Genomic DNA, 23,142 nt, shown 5'->3' with positions numbered 1-23,142 from the left:
CAAACAAATTGATTAATTTCAGATTATTTTACTCTGGATAGGGGCACCTGGCAGAGTTGCCCTCTTCCCCCATTATTGTTCTGTCTTGACCTGGAACCATTAGCAGCCGTGATAAGAAGGGAAGAAGATTTTCCAGGGTTGATGGCAGGAGGCACATAAGCTTTTGCTTTATGCAGATGATATTTTATTATTCGTTTATTATTTATCATTTTACTAAATTACTTGCCTCCACAGAATTATTAATTTATTTTCTAAATTCTCAGGATACAGAGTTAATTGGTCTAAATCTGAAGCTCTGACAACGTACTGCCCAGTAACAGCATTCCAGCCGGGAGCCTTCCGGTGGCCCAATCAGGGCATTAAGTATTGGGCATTTTATTCCCAGCAAATTTGTCTGATTTAGTTAGAGTTAATTTGGACCCTTAATAAAAAGGTTTTTGAGCGATGTGGGCAGGTGGGCTTCATTACATTTATCTATGATTGGGAAGGTTAATGTTTTTAAAATGAACTGTATTCCAAAATTCAACTGCCTACTTCAATCTCTCCCTGCAGATGTCCCCCTCTCTTATTTCAAGCTATTTGATAGCATAGTGAAGCCCTTCATTTGGAAAATGTAAGTGTCCTAGATTAAATTTTAATAAGTAACATAGACCGATTGACAAAGGTGGGCTAGGCCATCCCAATATTTTGTTTTATTATTATGCATTTGATCTTAGATATTTGGCTCATTGGTCTCTTCGACCCTCCCTGGTTCTGTATTGAACAGGAAGTTCTTGGGCCTATTTCGCCACTGAAAAGCTTTTCTATTAAACTAATCGGAGAGGTTAAGTTACACCCTGTTATCTCGCATTTGCACTCGGTATGGACAAAAGTGTCCAGAGTGTTTAATTCAGACATTAATGTATTTTAATGTTGTCTCGAGCATATGGCTGAACCAAAAATTATGTATTGATAACCCCTTTCTGCTGGTCAGAGTGGATTGTGAGGGGTGTTACTACACTCGGTGACCTATATGAGAGTGGAGTGTTGAGATCGTTTGGTTCAACATTTTGGGATTCACAGATCTCAGTTCTTTAGGTATTTACAGCTGCACCACCTGCTCTGTATTGTTTTTGGGAGTAGCATACACCCCCCTAAAGTGGCAGATACTCTGGGAGAGGTTATTACTGCTTTTGGAATAGGTCCTGAGGCATTACTCACTAGTTACGCGGCAATTAGGTTATGAGTATTACTCACTGTTAATTCAGAGTTTGAGGGATGGTGCTCTAACTTCTATTGAGATTATAGGTGAAAGATTTCAACTTGGTTTTGTAGGAGGGAGTGTAGGCTCGGATTATAAAAAATGTCAAGTCTGTATCTAGTGATGCAAGGGTGCGCCTTATGCAATTCAAGATTTTACATAGATTCTATTGAACCCCCTCTAGATATTATAGGCTTGGTCTTAAATACACACCCACCTGCTGGTGATGCCAATCAGAGGATTTCATTTTGCCCCAGACTCTGTAATTGGGGAGATGGGGCAGTCATCAATGTGGAGAATATACATGTGGAGGATTGGGTCCTAACCGGTGTTATGGTCACCAGACAGGTGATTTTGAGGGGTTGGAAGTCAGATGGAGTGCTCCCATCTCAGGAGTGGTGCTTGGAGATGGGGAGGGTTGCAGCTTTAGAAGAAGGGTCATATAGAAGATTTGGGAATTTGAATTTGCTTGTTGGGAAATGGGGTATATACTCAGCGTTCTTGGAGGGTTCTCAGGGTGGAACAGTGAAGAGAGAAGGGTAGTTATAAACGAGTGTGATTTTTATATTTTTTTATTTTATTAGTTGTTTTCTTTTGTATGTGCTCATGTATGACCACTGGGGTGTTTGTAAGGGTCGGGTGGGGTTGGGGCTGTGTTAAATACACAGATGATTCTGTGTATTAATGTTTTTCTTTTCTGTGTTTTAATAAAAATGTTAATCATAATTTATTTTTAATTCATGATAATTGTAAAAAATAATTGTATTTATTTAAAGTGTAAGTAAATTATTTTACTTGACGATTACACCACATGACATTTCAAAAGTCATTAAATATATATTTTTTTAGAAAATTCTATAAATATTTGTCAAAAATGTGTGAAACCTGCATTGATTCAAAGATTATATTTCAATGACCTTGACATGTGCAGTTTAAACTCTTTACCGTAACAGAAGTCACAGCTGGAGGGACAGTGTTTCTGCATGAGTCTCCTCTTACTGTCACAGTAACCCTTCCTCGCCCACGCTGGACAGATGAAGAAACGATCCAAACAGCCTGATGTGAGGAGGAGAAGACAACGTAGAATGAAAAGGAATGCATGTAGATGCAAGCTGTTAAATGTCCTCTGTGTAGGGTATTCTGAGTGGTCGCTAAGTGGGTGATTACTGGCTCAGGTCAAAAGAGCTCATCCCTAGTCTATATACGATACTGTGGTCTCTAGATAAAAATTCTTCCTTCATTGTAAGTCTATGGGAGGTTTTCACACTTTTTAGCATCTTCCAGGTGAAAATGAAAGTATGATCACTTAGTAACTAACAGCACACCTCTCCTGAACAAGCCACATGATTTTGAGGTTTCATTCATGGCTCTAACTACACAAACAGAGCAACAGTACTAGAGATGCTTGCCTCCGGAAACACCACTGACTATTGTTTAGTTATTATAGGTTAATCAGTTTAATTTCTTTGGTGTTAATTTGTGTTTATAAATGACGTACCGTAGAGTCGATGTAATCCCCAGACCTCATCCTGAGTGATGAGTTTACGGCCCGTCAGTGTTGCGTTGAGGTGCATTAAAGCTTTGGGATTCTGGGAATGCATCAAACCCAGTGCATGACCGATCTCGTGAGCTGCGACATGAACTAGATCAGTCAGCCAAACTCCTGAGCAAACACACAAAGTGACACGTACAGGTTAAACTCTCATACAACTAATACAATATATAATTGGCCACTTAACCGACTGCCCCCTGCTGACTAAGACTGGAGGAGGTGCAACAAGCTTGAATCAAATACTGTACAAGTTTCACTGCTGGCAAGGAAAATTCCTTATTACGGAATCAGGGGGCATGGATAATTGTTATATGTATAGAATTAATTGCATTAAATTAACATGGCATTAAATCAACAGCCTTTGTTTTTAGATGTCCTTGGTCATTCTCAGGAAACAATGCCATTTGTGCCAGAACATTTCAGGAGCATTTGTGAGCCAATTCTGGTAGTATCTCTTAGTTTTGGTGTGCCTTAATAAATGACAATGAAAAAATATTAAAACCCATGACATTTTTCTTTTATGCCATTTCTGATATTTTCAAAATGTCAGAGATGAACTGTTGTCCTCGACAAGGCTGATATAAGTGATGCAGATAAAGACTGTAACAGAAATTTTCCTATGAACCTTATGCTCAAAAAACTGTATGATGTTATGCCCTTAAATATGATGTCAGAGAGATCAAACCTTTATATTTAAAAAGTAAATGTCCTGCTCAGCCAAACATAACGGGGTCAAACAAAAAGTAAAAAAAAATAAAAAACTACATAAAGTAAATGAAAGTAAAAGCAACATTATAATTTCATCAAAATAAAAATATAGGTACAATTGTTTATATATATATGTTAAGGCTGTCAATAGATACAAATTTTAATCGCGATTAATCCCACAGCACACTGATCGTGAAATAAAGCATTTATCATGTTTAACAGGATTATTTGTCATCATTTGCTATATCCACCAAAGTGACCCATCAGATTGAACAATTTCACTAATTTCCTTTGATTGCCAAAACTAAGACACAGCACAACTCATTCTGACATGTAAGGTCAGCTTATTTTCCTAATCAACATTTAACCAGCTGCTAAGGCATACAAGTTTGTAATCATTTTCAGGTGCCAGAGCAGCCCTCTTCTTGTGCACTATGTGTCCTGCGAGTGAAAATGTCTCTCAAACAGCACAGTTGAAGCGGGAGTTGCTAGATATTTCTGCACAAGAGTCGCAAGCTTGTCATGACCTCTGCTTTGTGAAGACCACCATCGTAGAGGGCATTGTTCAAGGCTTATGCTGGGCAATGCTCTGTATCTAGCAAGAGGGCTGGATTCCAGTGATGTTTCATCATCTGACTCTGTATCAGAGCCCAAAAAGAGGAGACCAATTTTCTTTTTTGGTGGCTCTGATTCAGCATCTGAGTGATGTGGAGCCTCTTTTAGCATCTTGTCTACATTTACATTTATGCATTTGGCAGACGCTTTTATCCAAAGCGACTTACAGTGCACTTATTACAGGGACAATCCCCCCGGAACAACCTGGAGTTAAGTGCCTTGCTCAAGGACACAATGGTGGTGGCTGTGGGGTTCGAACCAGTAACCTTCTGATTAACAGCCCTGTGCTTTAGCCACTACGCCACCACCACTCCATAAACTTGTCTAAACTTGTTCCCAAACTTCAGCTCTTTCTGCTTTAGGAATGCATTTCAAGTTTTTGAATCTGGGATCAAGAGCTGTTGCTATTTTGAGATAAGCAATGTTTGTGTTTCCATGCGCTTTGCCAAATCCCCTTTGAATGCATCCTTAAAACGCACAGCGTAAGCAGGGTCATCTTCAGAGACAGCCATCTTCTGGGACAAGTGGCAAAGTGCAGGTAACAACAGAACAGGAAACATATTTTTCACCCGCAAGAAGTTCCATGACATATCTGTGTAATAAATACACAAAAACACACATCCAATTAATAGATTGCATTTGCTTTATTTAATCAAGTCCCTACAGTACACACAAGCCAGAAAATACATTCTCTCTACAGTAACACTTTACACAAGGTTCCATCTGTTAACATTAGTTAACATGAACAAACAATGAACAATGCTCCTACAGCAATTATTCATTTTAGTTCATTTTAATTTCAACATTTACTAATACATTTTTAAAATGAATGGTATTAGTATTAGTAAATGCTTTCTAAACTATGAAAAAGATTAATAAACACTAAGTAATAGTTAGCTAAATTTGCTAATAGTTCACATTAGTTGCATTAATTTTAATGAATAGGACCATATTGTAAAGTGTTACCCTCCTGCTTAACTTTCTTTCCTGGTCCTCTCATACACACGCTACATTTGACATGAGCTAGTCTAAATATATACAGGACAAATCAATAAATACTGGCTAAAAATAACATATCACCAAATAAACTGAAGTACCAACCTGCATGGTTCCAGTAGTTTCACCAGCCTGGCAAGTTTATCAAACTCTGCAGATGTTGGAATATATAGCTTGTGCTATATTTTGCTGCGCCAATTTTGCCATCAGGGGGACTTTGTTGCATAGTATCCGGCTGACCATCTCGAGGGTGGAATGCCGTCTTGTGGGAACACCTTGCACTAGAGAATCGTCACCCAGGCCATGAGCAATTTGCTGTGCTTTCAGCTCTGTTAAATTTAGAGGGGCTATGCTTCAAATGTCAGACTCATTTATTACATTTCACTAAAACGCCATCAAAGCCACCTTCACGAAGAGCCATGACGATTACCCTCTGTATAATGTGTGCTACACAAGGCATATGCTCGAAAGGAAGCAACCTAGATGCAGCAATCATGTTCCTTGCACTGTCCGTACCAACAGTAGTGATCTTGCTCTCTATCTCCCACTCCTTCGCCACTTTCATGAACTGTTCAGTGCAGGCATCAGCAAAATGCCTTCCTTCAGTTTTCAGCACAGTAAATGCAAATGAATGCATATGCCAGTCTTTAACGATGAGATGCACAGTTGTACCCGAGTAATTGTGAACGCTTACTGATGTCCAGTGGTCCCCAGTCAATGCAACACTCAATGTTTGTGATAGCAGCTCCGCTTTGCATTTCTTTTCGTTAATGTACAGTTTGTGAATCCTGGATATGATTGTTGATCTTGACGGTAACTTGAATGATGGATCGGAAGTGGCAATCCTGATCACTTCTTTCATGCCCTTGTCTGCAACGATGTTGATTGGATGGCAGTCCTTGGCAATCCACTTTGATATGGCAGTAGTAAGCCTAGCTGAAGTTTGACTACTCACACCCCGTATTCAATGATCCAGTGTGGGCTGTTGCATTCTTCTTGTCGGTTTGCTAGTAGAAACTGTGGTTTGCACTTAAATGGTACTTCAAACTCAATGAGCTTAGATGATAGGCCAGTTCTTCATTGCAGTGTTTGCACAGAACTTTACGTTTGTCCAGAGTGCCATCTGATTTTCTTTTAAAATAGAAATTTCTGCCTACCAGGGCTACAGGTGCTTGTGCCATAGTAGATGCTCAGTGTGATAAACTCCCGACTCCCAAGATCGTCTAACTGCGTGACGTAAATTACGCTAATGATGCAATTTTGCTTGCTTCAGGAATGTATTTGCATATATATATATATATATATATATATATATATATATATATATACACACACACACACACACACGTATATGCACCCATTCCATTCTAATGCAAATTATCTGATATTTGTCAAGGAAGAGGGCAGGACAAAAAAATGCAGAGATTGGGTTTATTTAATCCAATAAAAACTAACAAAACCAACAGGTATACAAGACAGGAGAACATAGAAATAAACAGACTGGTGAGTTAACTAGATGAACTCACACAAGACAGTGCACATGAGGAGACTAAATAGGGACAGAACTCAAACAGGTTAACAAAGAGGGCAGGTGCAATAAATTAACAAATAATAAGCAGACAAGGAGGAGGGGTATGACGCAAGACATTGAGACACATTGCAATACGAAAACAAAACAAAGCCAAGTGCTCTCAAAGACATAACCACACGAATGATACGAGCGCGGATCGCCAGAATCTACAAGGCAACATGTGCTCATGCCAAACAACATATGAAACAAGAGAATGCACGTTAATGCCAACAAAGTGATGCTTGAGGTTGGGAGTGACAGATTCAAACAGTTCACACAAGTGCATGCCGCAAGGATGACAAAAGCGCTCATGCCAATAAACAACAAGACAAGAGAACGCATGTCAATGCCAATAAGGCGAGCCATGTATTCTCACACAAGACACAGATTAGACAAGAGTGATCAAAACATGAGTGTCAGAGTTCAGATACAATGACAATAAAAATGCAACTAACATAAGTGGATGAACCCTGACACTATTCTTGTGAAAAATATTCAAAAATAAATAACATTTGTGCAATACTTTTAAGTTTTTTAAGATAGCACACTAAATGTGAGTTAAATCACAATCGGCAATGGAGTCGAGGGCATAATCAAACACTCACCTGAACAGTCCTCTCTCTCATGAAGTGCTCGGAAAGTGAATCGGTTCTTTCAGACAGTTCAAATAAATGAAAATCAGTTCAAACAAACGATTCCCTTATAATTCTCATTGGTTCATATAAATGAACTAGTTCACATAAATGATTCACTGATTCACTTTCACCCTGTGGAGCAGAGGGGGGCGGGGCCGGGTCGGAATATCACGTGCCCGGTCCCCAATCCGCCTGATGAGGCGCGCGAGGGATAAAGGCGGCCGGTGACGATGGTTCGAGAGAGAGAGAAAGAGAGAGAGAGCGCCCCCCTCCGCTCCACACACCCTTAGAGGGACTTTGCCTTCATTGTATTCTTTTTTTTATATTTAGCTAATTGCTGCTATTTATCTCTATACAGTTTTTCTACTCAATAATGCTTTCTAGTTTTATTAGTTTATATTTATTCTAAATGGTTTTGTTTAATATACTGTAATATTGTCACCCTAATTTGTTTAATGTCACTTGCGGTCATAACTGCAAAACACTTAAAATATGCTGCTCTTTAAATAGCTTCAATGTAGTTCGCTGCTTTGGTTAGTAGCTTGTTGTGCAGCTAAACCTCTTTTTATTATTGTTTTTATTGTTCTGATTTGATTATACCTTGGGTAGCTACAATTTCAAAGTAGTTTCTCCAACACTCTCTATCATACTTGTCTAAAATTACAGTACAGATCATTTCCCTCATTGAGAAAAGCACACGGCACTTGCCTTTATTCCAGCTGAAACGCATGTTTCCTAGAATCCAGTACTCATCATCGTCAAAGTGGATCTCTCCAGTGGGGGGGAAGAAAGCATGCGCTAGTTCACCGGTGATGCCGTCAAAACAGTGGTGCAGATATGACTGCAGACAGTCAGTGTGGTTTACGGAGTAGAAACCTGACGAAAGTCTCAACAGTATCAACACAATGCACATTCATAAAGCACACAACTTACCTTTAATCATGAAATAACTACATTCAGGACATTGTCTGTTTCATGCCCAAGAACGTCTCGGTTACTGGCGTAACCTCAGTTCCCTGATGGATGGAACGAGACATTGTGTCGATGTAGTGACACTGGAGGTCACTCCTGGGAGCCCAAAAACACCTTCAAATCTTTGAGAAAAGGCCAATGAGATTTGGTGTCTCCCCCGCCACTCCCATGCCACTGCCCCGGACATATGGCTCTACAAACACAGGGACCGTGGCATAGAGGGCTCTGCCTAAGGGAGATGCGGGTCTACAAAAGGGAGACCGTGCCGCGGAAGATACACACAGAGATGCATCAGGAAGAACACCACTTAGCAAACACATGCCACTTCAGGGTATACAGCTGCCTTGTAGAAGGAACCCCGGCCTGAGCGATCATGTTTACCACTGCAGGTGGCCGGGGTGTGGTTTATGTGGTGCAGCGGGGCACGTGAAGGCGGAGAGCCACGTTTGTAAGGCCCTAGCCATGGGCACCGGTGGTAGAGAGAGGAAACTGCTCTTTTTTTGACTATGTGGGTTCCGCAGCCCGTGTGGGGCAAACAAAAGATCTGCTTTCCAGCTCCAGAGTTCCGGCAGTCGTCTCCTTCCTCAAGTCTCCCGTCTCATTGGGGGTCTTAGCTGTGGGCCGAGAGGCGGGATGCATCGCACTCCAGCGGAGGGCTCTACGCCGGGGCCGAGAGCTTGTTCAGGATGGGGCAGAGCTGCTTGGAATGTGTCGCCACAGGGGAACGTTCTCTGCGAACAGACGGGGTGCGCATTCTTGAACCGTGCTTGGGTAAGATGCGCTGGATGGTCTCGGTCTGTTGCTTCACCGCAGAGAACTGCTGGGCGAAGTCCTCGATGGTGTCGCCAAAAAGGCCAACCTGGAGATGGGCGCATTCAGGAAACATACCTTGTCCACGTCCCTCATCTCAACAAATGTCAGCCAGAGGTGTTCCTCTTGGACCACGAGAGCGGACATCGTCTGCTTGAGAGCACGCGCCGTGACCTTCGGCACACAGAGGGCGAGATCGGTCGCCGAGCACAGTTCTTGTAGCACAGTTCTTGTAGCACATCGGGATCAGAACTACCCTTGTGCAGCTCTTTTAGCACCTTGGCCTGATGGGCCTGTAAGAGGGCCATGGCGTGCAGGTCGGAGGCGGCCTTACTGGCAGCGCTGTAGGCTTTGGTCACCAGAGATGACGTAGTCCAACGGGCTCGAAAATGGAGTGCCGGGCGACTCCGCCAGGTGGCGGCATGCAGCGGGCACAGTTGTGCCGCGATTGCCTTATCCACCTGGGGAATCGCGGCATAACCCTCGGCCACTTCGCCGTCAAGGGTAGTTATAGTGGGCGAGCTGAAGGATCGGGTTCAGGGAGTGAAAGGAGCCTTCCACGACCTCGCCAGGTCGTCATACACCTCCAGGACGAAGGGAACTGGAGGGGGCGTGGCCCCCGAATCACATTCAGCATCAAACGGGGCGGCCTCATACCTGTAGGTAGAAGGACCAGTGGAGGGGACAGCTGAAGTGGCTTTTCCCTGGAAGAAGGAAAGCCGCGACTGCAACATTGACATGGTCATGTTCTCGCAGTGGGAACATGAACCATCCACGAATGCTTCCTCAACATGATTACTGCCCAGACACGTAAGGCAGCGATCATGGCCGCCAGAGGCGGAGAGGTGACGACCGCACCCTGGAACTACACAGAGACAGAAAGGCATCTTTAAAAAGATGAGTCTTTAAAAAGACATAAATGTGTAAATGTGTTTTTTCTAATAGAGGAAATATTACTCTTTAGAGGAGAAATACACTCTTTAAGTGCTGTCAAAGTGCCCAGGGGTGTTGCTATGCAATACGCATGCAGATAGAGAGAGTAAGAACCTGAAATGCGCCGTATATCCAACAGCAAATGCTTCTTTAGAGGTGAATTGGAACAGCAGTGGATTCAGCTCACTGATACACAACCGCTCGGCTCAGAAGAAAAAATTATTCTATAAATATAAAAACTCTTTATACCCATATGTCCGGGGAAATGGCATGCAAATTCTACTCGCCAATTCTCATTGGCTTTTTCTCAAATATTTGAAGGTGTTCTTGGGCTCCCAGGAGTGACCCCCAGTGTCACTACATCGGCACAACGTCGAGTGAGTGACAGAAGGGGAACTTAATCTTTCATTTTCACTGGCACGCAGTGACCTGCTGAACAGCTGTGCAATGAACTTTACTAACAGATGAATTACCTCACTGAAACACATCTTATATATGTGACATCAATCACTATATCCACAACATAAATCTCATATTACAACTGATATCTGAACAGACAGTGAAGAGAATGAACAGCTGAACTTGAACTAAATTAAACTTACACTTTATGTAACACAATATCCTAAACTGTGTAAACACAAAGAATAATTCACAATAGAGTCACTTCTAAATCGCTCATACTTCAGAAGATTTATTATATGTGTTTATTTCAGGAGATCGGCTTTAATCGAGCATATTAAACATATTCATCTTTAATATGTCTGATACATGTTTAAATAATTATCATCAAGCAAAATTTTATTTTTGTCGGCTAAAATGATATGCCATTTAAGTACAATTGACTAAAATTAATGAACATGACATGATGAAATATTGTCATCAAAAGACAAAAATTTACACAAATAAATATACACTGGAATATTTGCTCTATGTGACGTACCGATTTTTATGTCAGCATCCTGGTCAGAAGGAACCTCCCGAAAACTGAAGGCCGAGACATCACTCCACATAGAGAAGGCTTTAGATATGCCTTTTCTCGTGTCACTGGCATTCAACAGATTCCTTGGGAATGACAGCAGTCTGCACAAACATGACAGCGAATAAACGCCACAGAATACCTTGAACATATCTATTCAAATGTGGACTAGTTAAAGCTGAAGTGTGTAACCTTTCAAATGACTTTAAAATACTAAGTTGAATATGCAGAGACAACTATAAGTCATTTGTATGTTGATTTCCTGGAAAACTGTAAACACTGTAAACACTGTGTCTCTGTGGAGCAATTACAAATGCTCTGTTTGTTTAGAGTGGCCAGACACAACAACACTGACTCATCCAATGGTGTGAGTTCGGGGCGGGACCATCTGTTTGTTCGATCAATTGCAGATGGGGCGTATTCGTGAAAGCTGTTTGAAAACATTGTTTATTTTTGCAATTCTATTGGTGGTGCAGAAATTACACACTTCAGCAGTAAGAAAAACATCCATTTATTCTTTGCCCTGAGCACTTGTAACAAAGATCCAAGACAAATAAATGACAAACATACTGCATGAAAGAAACTAATTCTGTAACCATTTTTCTTTTCATATTCACCATGTAAACTGTTTCATAAAACTAGAACTTCCTGGCACGGGCAAACATGAGAAAAATGTAAATATGGTTTGAAAATAACAACAAAGCAGACGTGCAGTTCCTGAGAGGGTTGTGACATGCGCAAGTCGTTGTAAAAATGAAAAACAGAAAAAGATTCTTACTTGTAGGTGAGCTTGAATTGGTCCCATTGAAGTTTCTCTGGAGTGAGTGTGTAGCGTTTGTTTCTGGAAAGGTGAAGCACATGGGAGCGGGCATCTTTACGAATTCCAACGATTAAAACTCCAGACATGAGAGTTTCTTCCTTAGACAAAAAGAGTCTCTGATTAGTTGAGTGTTTAATTGTGATGAGGATTTTCCATGAAGGCCCGTGCTCCGTTTGCTCCAGATGGTGTGATATCTAATCAATGGTTTGTAAAGCCAGGAACACATCTTGTGCTGATTAGTCAAGAGCGAAGCACAGACACATTTTCAGAAGGCCTTTAAAGATCTTATGGAGGACTTATATAATAATTTCAGAGTGGAAAAGAAAGTTGATTTGAAGTTGGTAAGAAGAAAGACATGTCTCTTTATCTTTAATCCAGTCTGCTCTACGTGTTTCTCCATTGGTGGGTCGCAGGTCTGTTCTGATGCAATGCTAATGCAAATAATAAAATGCAACGGTTAGGGTTAGTCTAACCTAACATAATCTATGTGGTGGAGATGTGGTCCCGTTCGTCCCGTTACCCCTTATAGTGGTATAAGATCATCACTGGATCATATTTGACCATATTATTGATCACAGCACTTTGGAAATTAAAAACAGTTGTTTGCTATCAGAGTTTGTGCGATTAATTAGTGAAAAGTTAAAATCTCCTAACAGTAGCTACAGGACAAATGGGTCTTATTAGAGCAGATGCGAAAACAATGACAGTGATCCATGATATATTATCATTTATGTCAAATCCTCAGTTTGTCCTGATCAACCAATCCTGATGGAAATTTAAAGAAGCCCAAATCTCCAATAATCTTTCGTGAATGGGTGTTTTAATCCCTCGAACTGCACTTTTTTAGAGGATTTTCATCTTAATTTGAGAAATGCTCCAATTGAATGCAGTTCTTTTCCGAGGTGCCAAAAGAACCTGGAAGTGCCGAGGAGGAGCAGAAGCTGAGTTTTTATTTGGAAACAGTAACTTCATCTATAGATGATGCATGACTAAAATACTTTAAACAGTTTTTGAACATGCAAGACCTGTTGGGCAAGAGTGCAGATCCCACCTGACTTTATAACTTTTTTTTATTCCAAGCAAAACTGAAATGATACTTGACAGCCAGTGATCAACACATGTTCATTGTATACAATAAAGAAGCTTTGACATTTTGACAACAATTCCTTAAGTGTTCCACGTGAAACAAATGTCTTACAAATTTGTATGTGTCATGAATTGGTCTGTTGCAGTTACAGGGCATCTCAGACAAGGGCACTTAGTAGTGAATAAACTAGATATCCACACACAGAGCTGCATATTCTGCTTTGTTTTCTGTGTTATGTCTGTGAAAATATCTGTAAATATTACTTTGTATGGGCAGATTTTCGGATTATGAAACCACACACGTTTCTGCTGATTTCTTCTGTTTTTTCAGTATAGCCCAGCACTGACCAACACAATAGTGTGCAGTTATTTGAATGAGATCTGTCTATTTTGCTATTCTAATCCCAGAAGGTATGCGACTTGAATTTGACCTCAGACATTAATGTGTTGAGTGATCTGTGGATTTTATCAAGCTGTCAAAATTCTTCCACAGCACTGGTTATGTGACCTTGAACTAGTGTCTCACACACAAACACACGAGAGAGACAATGAGTCTCTGGGTTAGACATTTACAGTGTTTGCATGAAGCTTGGCTCCTCTGTTTTACACAGGATGTACAATCTTAAAGCTGGCTCACTGCGAGGACTAACACGGATGATTTCTACATTGGCTGAAACATCCTTTGACAGGGATTCCAATGTAATCTTCAGGAAAATGGACAAATCGGTCAAAGTAACAGAGCTGGCAGACTCCTCGACATGTCAACACTGATAATGACAGTGAAGTAAAGATAGTTATTGCTAGTGGAAATGGAGACTATTTTGGTCCAACAGGGCAGAGGGGACATTCCTGAACAGACGGTCTCAGAACAAACTGTGTATCCTGCCTTTATATCACAAGTATTTACAAGCAGACATGGTTTCCTAAGCTTCACTCATGGCCAGCAGGACTTTAATTCTTTTCCTGTGGAAAATCATTGAAAATGGAAAAAGGTATTTTAGATCCAAGATGACAGAGTGGAACCTTCAAATGAGTGTATTTGGGGGGATCTCACTGTCGCCCGCTCTGTTTGATCATATGAAGTGTGTTCAGCTACTCTTGGTCTCATAACAAGAAATGGTCTGGGTAGGATCCTTTGTAGGATTCTTGAGGTAGTGCAACTATAACCCAAAGTTAATAGTAGCAGGAATATCTAACAATGTATTCAGAACATCCCAAAGGCCAAAAAACAGAAACACAATGGCCCTTTTGAAATGTAATCGCGTGCATGGCATAAATGATACTGTATGTATCAAATATTCCATTTTCATGAGTTAAAATGGAATTACTAGTAGTAATAATTATCCATTTTTTTATGAATAATGCAACTGTTACTTTTGCGAATGTCCATTCCTGATATTGAATTGAATTGCATTGCAACTAGTAAAAATTCAAATGTTTGATATTTGTAATTAGTTTTTTAAGTGGCAATGTTAATTTCAGATACCTATAATGTTGTTGTTACTAGTAAGAAAGCCTTTTAAAATATCTTGAATTATTTTTCAATTTATTGATATCTGAAAACCATTTATAGACATTTGAAATATTGAATCTAACATGTTTACAATTGTTGATAAGAATGTACATAATTATTGATATCACAAATTATCATTTTATAGTAAGTCACTGATTCTTGAGATTAGGTACAAAACATGTCTTACAAACAAAAGTCATCTTTATGTTAAACATCAAGAAATTCAAAATGATAAATATAGTGGAAAAGAAAAAGGAAATGTGTGTATACTCAGGGCATTTATTAGATATCTTTTAAAATAATTTCATTAGAATTCTTTAAAATGCATGCTCTGTATACTTGGAAGCACGTGTAACTTAGTCTGTCCTCAGCAAGAGGTCACGATTTCAAACTGAAAAATCAGAATCAGAATCAGAATCAGCTTTACTGCCAAGTATGCTTACACATACAAGGAATTTGTCAAGGTGACAGGAGCTTCCAGTCAACAACAATACAAACAATACCAAAAACAGCAGCAAGACATAGGTAATTAAAAACAAAAAAGAACACAATATAAATAATTATACATATACGTACATACACTCACCGTCATACATACCCCACATACACACATGTAGTGCAAATCTAATACAATCTGTTATATAAAGAACAAAAACCTGTATATTATGTACAGAGCAATGTAAGTAATGGCAGAAGTGGATAAGTTGGATAATATAAATTTAAATTAAAATTAAACTGTGTATTGCACATCATTATTGCTCAATGGGGCAATTTAATTGTTCATTAGATGGATGGCCTGAGGGAAAAAACTGTTCCTGTGTCTGACGGTTCTGGTGTTCAGAGCTCTGAAGCGCCAGCCAGAAGGCAACAGTTCAAAAAGGTAGTGGGCAGGGTGAGTGGGGTCCAGAGTGATTTTACCAGCCTTTTTCCTCACTCTGGAAGTGTGTTACAGTTCTTGAAGGGGGGGCAGGGGGCAACCAATAATCCTCTCAGCAGACCAAACTGTCCTTTGTAGTCTTCTGATGTCTGATTTCGTAGCTGCACCAAACCAGACAGTTATTGAAGTGCAGAGGACAGACTCAATGACTGCTGAGTAGAACTGTTTCAGCAGCACTGGTGGCAGGTTGAAATTCCTCAGCTGGCGAAGGAAGTACAACCTCTGCTGGGCCTTTTTCACAATGGAGTCGATGTGTATCTCCCACTTCAGGTCCTGTGAGATGGTAGTGCCCAGGAACCTGAATGACTCCACTGCTGCCACAGTGCAGTTTAGAATGGTGAGGGGGGACAATGTTGGGGTGTTCCTCCTAAAGTCCACAATCATCTCCACTGTTTTGAGCGTGTTCAGCTCCAGGTTGTTTTGACTGCACCAGACAGCCAGACGTTCAACCTCCTTTCTATATGCAGACTCATCATCATCTCGGATGAGGCCGATGACAGTGGTGTCGTCTGCAAACTTCAGGAGCTTGACAAAGGGGTCCTTGGTGGTGCAGTCATTGGTGTACAGGGAGAAGAGTAGTGGGGAGAGCACACATCCCTGGGGGGCACCAGTGCTGATGGTACAGGTGGTGGAAGTGAATTTTCCCTGCCTCACAAGCTGCTGCCTGTCCGTCAGAAAGCTGGTAATCCACTGACAGGTAGAGGTGGGAACAGGGAGTTGGTTTAACTTATTCCGAGTATATCTGGTATGATTGTGTTGAAAGCCGAGCTGAAGTCCACAAAAGGATCCTACGTATGTCCCCGGTCTGTCCAGATGTTGCAGGATATGATGCAAACCCATGTTGACTGCATCATCCACAGACCTGTTTGCTCGATAAGCAAATTGAAGGGGGTCCAGAAAGGGTCCAGTGATGTCCTTCAGGTGGGCCAACACCAGTCTCTCAAATGAATTCATGACCACAGATGTCAGGGCGACAGGTCTGTAGTCATTAAGTCCTGTGATTTTAGGTTTCTTAGGGACGGGGATAATGACTGAGCGTTTGAAGCAGCATGGGACTTCACACTGATCCAGTGATCTATTGAAGATCTGAGTGAAGATGGGGGCCAGTTGGTTAGCACAGGAATGAAGGCAAGCTGGTGAGATGCCATCTGGTCCTGGAGCCTTCCTTGTCCTTTGCTTCCGAAAGACACGGCACACATCGTCCTCACAGATCTTGAGTGCAGGTAGTGTAGCAGGAGGGGGGGTTGCAGGAGGTGTTAATGGTTGTGTGAAATGAAGGTCCGAGTGCATGTGGGGTGTGAAATCGGGCCTTTCAAATCTGCAGTAAAAACACATTCAGGTCGTCAGCCAGTCGTTGGTCCGCCACAGGGTTGGGGGTAGGAGTCCTGTAATTAGTAAGTTGTTTCAGGCCACTCCACACTGATGCAGGGTCGTTAGCTGAAAACTTGCTTTTCAGCTTCTCAGAGTAGCTTCTTTTAGCCACTCTGATTTCCTTATTAAGTGTGTTCCTGGCCTGATTATACAAGACTCTATCCCCACCCCTGTAAGCCTCCTCTTTGGCATGACGAAGCTGTCTGAGTTTTCCTGTGAACCATGGTTTATCATTGTTGAATGACAAAAATGTCCTAGTAGGGATGCACATATCCTCACAGAAACTGATGTATGATGTAACAGTATCTGTGAGCTCGTCCAGGTCTGTAGCTGCAGCTTCAAAAGCACTCCAATCAGTGCAGTCACAGCAGGCTTGTAGTTCCAGCTCTGCTTCAATAGTCCATCTCCTTATAGTCCTTACAACTGGCTTTGTTAATTTTAATTTCTGCCTGTAGGTCGGGAGAAGATGACCCAGACAGTGATCAGAGAGTCCCAAAGCTGCACGTGGGACAGAGCGATATGCATCCTTTAATGTTGTATAGCAGTGATCCAATATATTCCTGTCTCTGGTGGGGCATGTAATGTGCTGTCTGTATTTGGGCAGTTCGCATGTGAGATTTGTTTTGTTAAAGTCCCCAAGAATAATAATAACTGAGTCCGGGTACTGTTGTTCTGTGTCTGAGATTTGATCAGCCAGCTGTTGCAGCGCTAAGTTCCCAGACGCGTTAGGAGGAATGTAAACACTCACCAGAATAAACGAAGAAAACTCCCGCGGCGAGTAGAACAGCTTACAGTTAATAAAGAGCGCTTCCAGATTAGGACAGCACATCCTCTTTAATGTTGTTTCATCTGTACACCAACTTTCGTTGATGTAAAAGCATGTTCCACTGCCTCTCGTTTTCCCCATTAACTCCGCGATGCGATCCGCTCTGAACAGCTGGAAGCCCGGCAGATGTAATGCGCTGTCCGGAATGGCTTCACTCAGCCAGGTTTCAGTGAAGCACAGTGCAGCAGAGTTTGAAAAGTCCTTATTAGTATGTGTGAGGAGATGTAGTTCCTCCGTTTTGTTGGGAAGAGAGCGGAGATTTGCGAGATGAATGCTCGGCAGTGCTGTTCTAACGCCGCGCTGAGGGAGTTTAACCAGCGCGCCAGCTCGTCTCCCTCGCCTGCGTCTCAGTAAGCATCTAAACAACACAGCAGCGCCTCCAACTAAAATGTCCAGCAAAACGTCTGAATATTGAAAAACCGGGAAAAGATGATCTGGTATGTGCTGCCGAATGTTCAGCAGTTCGTCCCTGGTAAAACTGATTGGTAAAAGATTGCTAAACACAGGACAAACTAACAAAAACAACAAAAGAATTGAAGAGCTCCACACCGAGGCGGCCATCTGCGGCACCACGTTAGAATTTTACTTAAAAAATGAATTATTTAACGCTTTTGCAGCTTTGGTGTCAAAATGACTTTGCTTCTTTAAAAAAAACATGGTTTCCTACATTTGTTATCTATACACATACAAAAAAAATTGGGATGGATTCTGGTGATGTGACAAAAAAACAAAACAAAAAAAAAACCACACACTTTGTGTTCGGGGTCAAATTTGACCACATAGGAAATGAATGAATGAATGTTGCATTTACAGTTGAAGTCAGAAGTTTACATGCAGGTTGAAGATTTCATATTAGCAAACTATAGTTTTGGCAAGTTGTTTAGTTTGGTTCATCCATGGGAGCAATTTCCAAACACCTGAAGGTACCACGTTCATCTGTACAAACAGTAGTATGCAAGTTTAAACACCATGGGACCGCACAGCCATCATACCGCTCAGGAAGGAGACGCATTCTGTCTCCTAGAGATGAATGTAGTTTGGTCCAAAAAGTGCAAATCAATCCCAGAACAACAGCACAGGACCTTGTGAAGATGCTGGAGGAAACAGGTAGACGAGTATCTATATCCACAGCAAAACAAGTCCTATATCGACATAACCTGAAAGGCTGCTCAGCAAGAAAGAAGCCACTGCTCCAAAACCACCATAAATAAGCCAGACTACAGTTTGCATGTGCACATGGGGACAAAGATCTTACAATTTGGAGAAATGCCTTCTGGTCTGATGAAACAAAACTTTGGCCATAATGACCATCATTATGTTTGGAGGAAAAAAGGTGGGCTTGCAAACCGAAGAACACCATCACAATTGTTGTGGGGGTGCTTTGCTAAAGGAAGGACTGGTGCACTGGTGCATCAAAAATAGATGGCATCATGAGGAAGGAAACTTTTATGGATATATTGAAGCAACATCTCAAGACATCAGCCAGGAAGTTAAAGCTCGGTCGCAAATGGCTCTTCCAAATGGACAATGACCCCAAGCATACCCTCAAGGGCAAAATGGCTTAAGGACAAATTCAAGGTATTGGAATATAGGAATATATTATCAAGGTATAGGAATGTGATAAAACATTTGTGGGCTGAACTGGAAAGGCGTGTGTGAGCAAGGAGGTCTATAAACCTGACTCAGTTACACCAGTTCTGTCTGGAGGAATGGGCAAAAATTCCAGCAACTTATTGTGAGAAGTGATCGATCACTCAACTTCAATTGAATGGGGCTCATGACAGAACGCGCCCTCATCCATGACATCATCGGGAGTAGAAATACCTCTGACATCTTTCTGGGCATTGCTTCCAGCAACAATACGTGCCGTGCCTAGACATAGCTCTGCTGCACTCAGGTGTAGCCTCGCTGCACAAGGAAGTAATGTGACTTGAAACTGTGGCCATACAATATCCATCTCGCTTGACGTGTTTAGATTTCTCTATGTTCCACCGAACACGCTAACGGATCCAAAGGAGACAGCAGAGCAATCCGCATCTTCACCCATTTGCCTGCAGGAGTGAAGAAAGAAGATGTCTTTTCCCTCTTCAACCGAGTCGACGTCACTTATTTCTCCACCAGCCCGCTAAGAATCAGCAGTCATACCGCGCACCGACAGAGTGAATAAACGGCCTCCCATATTGATTATTAATTGATATTACTGCATCAATAAACTTTGTTCTACTTTAAAGGGGGAATTGTTTTGAATTGTTTTGCATTCACCTGTGCCAAGGGCTGGCAGGGGATGTCATTGTTTTCCTTTTTAATGTCGATATTCTCCAGACGTCGACCTTCCAAAGAGAACAGTCCTATATTGAAACTGTTATACTGTCTGGTTACTAGTCCCTGATTCTAAGGTGGTGCCCCGGTGATATTAATCCTTATTAATATTCAACTGATTTGATCATTGATAATTATCTTTGATGATTGTTGATTTGGAGGATCAATAAGCTAGTGTTAATTCTAATAAATATTCCATTGATTTTAATAATTAATGATTGTCTTTGCTAATAATTAATATTCTATTGAATTTGTTAATTGATGGTTATCTTTGATGATTGTTGATTTAAAGGGTTAAAAAGCTAACATGGATTCTAATCAATGTTCTATTAATTTTAATAATTAATAATTAACTTTGAAAATGATTCATTATTGTTAATAGCTAAATCTGCTCCTGAATGTAGCACACAACACTACAATTATTCTGACATTTCACATTCTTAAAATAAAATAGTGATCCTAACTGACCTATAAAAAGAAATGATTTCAATGATTAAATGTCAGGAATTGTGGAGTTTAAATGTATTTAGCAAAGGTGCATGTAAACTTCTGACTTTAGAGATTACACAGTTAACAGGGGACTCCCCAGTCTCCCATCCAGATACTGAACAGGCTCAACCCCACTTAGCTTTAGTGGATAACCGGGCGAACGATGCCGAAATTTACGGGTGAGGCGATAAAAACTAAGATTGTTTTATTTGTCATATACAAATCAATAAATCAGCCACAATGCAGAATACAAACACAGAAATGAAGGGTTGATACTACAACACACACGCACACACACACACAGGAATAAATAGGTGAGACTATAACAGAAAGCATTTTTTTAATAGAATTTGTCAAATATAATCAGCCCCAATGCAGAATACACAGAAATGAAGTTGTGAGAACATAACACATCCAGAATGAGCTTGATGCAGTTGATTTGTTTCCACTGTGAGAAAGTGTACACAGGGGTGGGAGCAAAATATTCCAAGTCTTATGTTTGTACACAAAATTGATTATCACTGTTCATTCCTGGTCATTTAACTGTTAATTGCTGTTGGTTTTATTAATTGAGTTACTGAGTAGGGGTGTTTGAAATAAATGAAATGTAACAAAAATCTTACTGTAAGTCTTTTCTTTGTAACATCATGGTTTGTAATCATAATGTGGCATCATCGCAAAAGCTGACACTTCAAAACAACAACAAAAACAGCTAAACATTGAAGTCTACATACATGTGATAAGATATTATTGCTACAACCAAGCAAGTGAGTGGATGTCTGCCGCAATCTACTGCTTATAGTTGTCATTTCAGATCGTTTTAATTTAAAAAACAATTTCTTCCAGCACATTTGTTTCTATGATTACGGTACAAAATTACACAGTTATTGTTTGGACACCACAAGAATGCACCCATAACGGACAGCGCACAAGGGTTAAACATGCAACAAATTCATAAATGTAAATGAAATGACAGGTAGGGATCTGTTAGATATCAAGAAATACAAAAAGTTAACTTTAAATAATACTTTTTCCATAAAAAATTAAGCTGTGTCCTAACTTTGAGTTAACTGATTTTTTAATAATCCTGAATAAATCAGACAATGTCATGGTCAGCTATAACTCTGATCATCCCTCTCACACTTCCTGCTCATGGTGGATGCAACAGTAAGACACATGGTCTAGTAACAAACAATGTTTAAAGGAATATCCGGGTTCAGTTCAAGTTCATTCAACATCATTTGTGGCATAATGTTGATTACCACAAAAATCTATTTAGACTCGTCTCCTTTTCTTTAAAAAAAAAAGCACAAATCTGTTACAGTGAGAGAATTATAATTTTATAAAAGCACTTACATGAATTCTTCTACTAAAGATCATGTATTATTTGAGCTGTAAAGTTGTTTAAATCATCATTTTTACAGTCATTTTATGGTTTTAGGGTTTGTTGACATCGTCATGGCAATGAAGTTGTAAAATGTTCTCTATCTTTACACAGATGTGGTTAGTGAGTGACTTTATGACAGTAAAACAGTGTTTCCCAACCTTTTTACGACGGCACACCACGATCCCACATCGGCTAACTGTCATCAATATTTTTCCTTTTCATTTTCTGTCTGTCTTAGTCACGTGTTTACTTGTAATGTTTGAAATTCGGCCATGCAAAAAAAAAAGAAGGTACATACAGTACTTGAGTTAGACTTTCTCATCATCCGTCATTTTGACAGACGGGGTCATACAAATTCAGTCATAATCTATTATTCCCCATCATTTTAATTTTCATATTTTAATGATAATAACACATTTAATAGGTTTTATTTTCATTCACATCTTCATTTTTAATCATGAATTTACAGGACGAGCATATAGAAGATTATGCTTTTATTTATTCATGAAGAGAACAGATGAACAACTGTTACAAATGTAGGAAGCAGGAGAAGGCAGACAGGGGTTGCGGATCCAAAAGCAGGTTTTTATTAACAAACTAGCAAAATAAACAAACACAAGAACAAAAGAACAGTACACGATGGGAAAAACTTAACTAAACACAAACGAACACACACCTGGAAGAATGAACACGAAGGGCAGGAAACAAGGGCAAATGCACATCAAGAAACCAGACAGGAACATTCAACAATCGACACGGAGTGGACAAAAAGCAGGGCTTAAATACACAGGGAGTGATGACTGGATTAGACACAGGTGAGAACAATGAACCAAAATGGCAGTGCTGATGGCAGGTGGATAGTGGGAAATGTAGTTTTAGACAAGGACAGTGAAACACGGGGCGGACAACAAGGAAAACGTGACATGGAGCATGAACGGTGACGGGTGAAATGGAAAACACGGAGCAGACAAGGAAACATGACATGAACATGAATAGTGAGACACAGAACACAGGGTAGACAACAGAGGAACGTGACAACAACAGAGACACAAAGCTGCTGAATTTTTTTTTCCTGCAGTGACAGCGGAGGCCACTAAAACACGACACATGAACAATGCAATACTGCAAACAACAAATACGATTACAATATGAACAAAACATGTAAAAAATTAACTGAACAGAACTCCGCATTGACTTAAACTGGGTGCTCACCTGTGCGTAATGAAACGCATCATGGGAGACTGATGCTGAGGCAATTGTCATTAGATTTAGTGTATTTGCCTCGGACAGACGACTTCTCGTGGCAGTTTTAATTTGGTTCTGGAGGCTGAACCCAGCGTCAAGCGCCACATCGCCCTCCACATGACAAGAGGTGCAGAAAGCGGCA

The 23,142-nt window shown here is 40.6% G+C and overlaps 1 protein-coding gene across 2 annotated transcripts in view; it reads right to left on the bottom strand.

Annotated features, from left to right (window-relative positions):
* LOC127630625 (matrix metalloproteinase-23-like) overlaps positions 1-23,142 on the bottom strand; it is a 60,566-nt gene that overhangs the window by 21,228 nt on the left and 16,196 nt on the right. Inside the window, exons 2-6 of one of the 2 annotated variants that reach the window (XM_052108249.1) lie at positions 11,786-11,925; positions 10,972-11,111; positions 8,025-8,192; positions 2,739-2,903; positions 2,186-2,296 (exon numbers count right to left, since the gene is read on the bottom strand). In XM_052108249.1, coding sequence (XP_051964209.1) covers positions 2,186-2,296; positions 2,739-2,903; positions 8,025-8,192; positions 10,972-11,111; positions 11,786-11,925 — 724 coding nt within the window. The remainder of the gene's footprint in view (positions 1-2,185; positions 2,297-2,738; positions 2,904-8,024; positions 8,193-10,971; positions 11,112-11,785; positions 11,926-23,142) is intronic. The other variant, XM_052108250.1, reaches the window with a different exon arrangement.

Source organism: Xyrauchen texanus, chromosome 37 (assembly GCF_025860055.1).
Source record: "Xyrauchen texanus isolate HMW12.3.18 chromosome 37, RBS_HiC_50CHRs, whole genome shotgun sequence".
NCBI lineage: Eukaryota > Metazoa > Chordata > Actinopteri > Cypriniformes > Catostomidae > Xyrauchen > Xyrauchen texanus.
The sequence above is the reverse complement of the archived record's forward strand: the minus strand, read 5'-3'. Positions and strand labels throughout refer to the sequence as shown.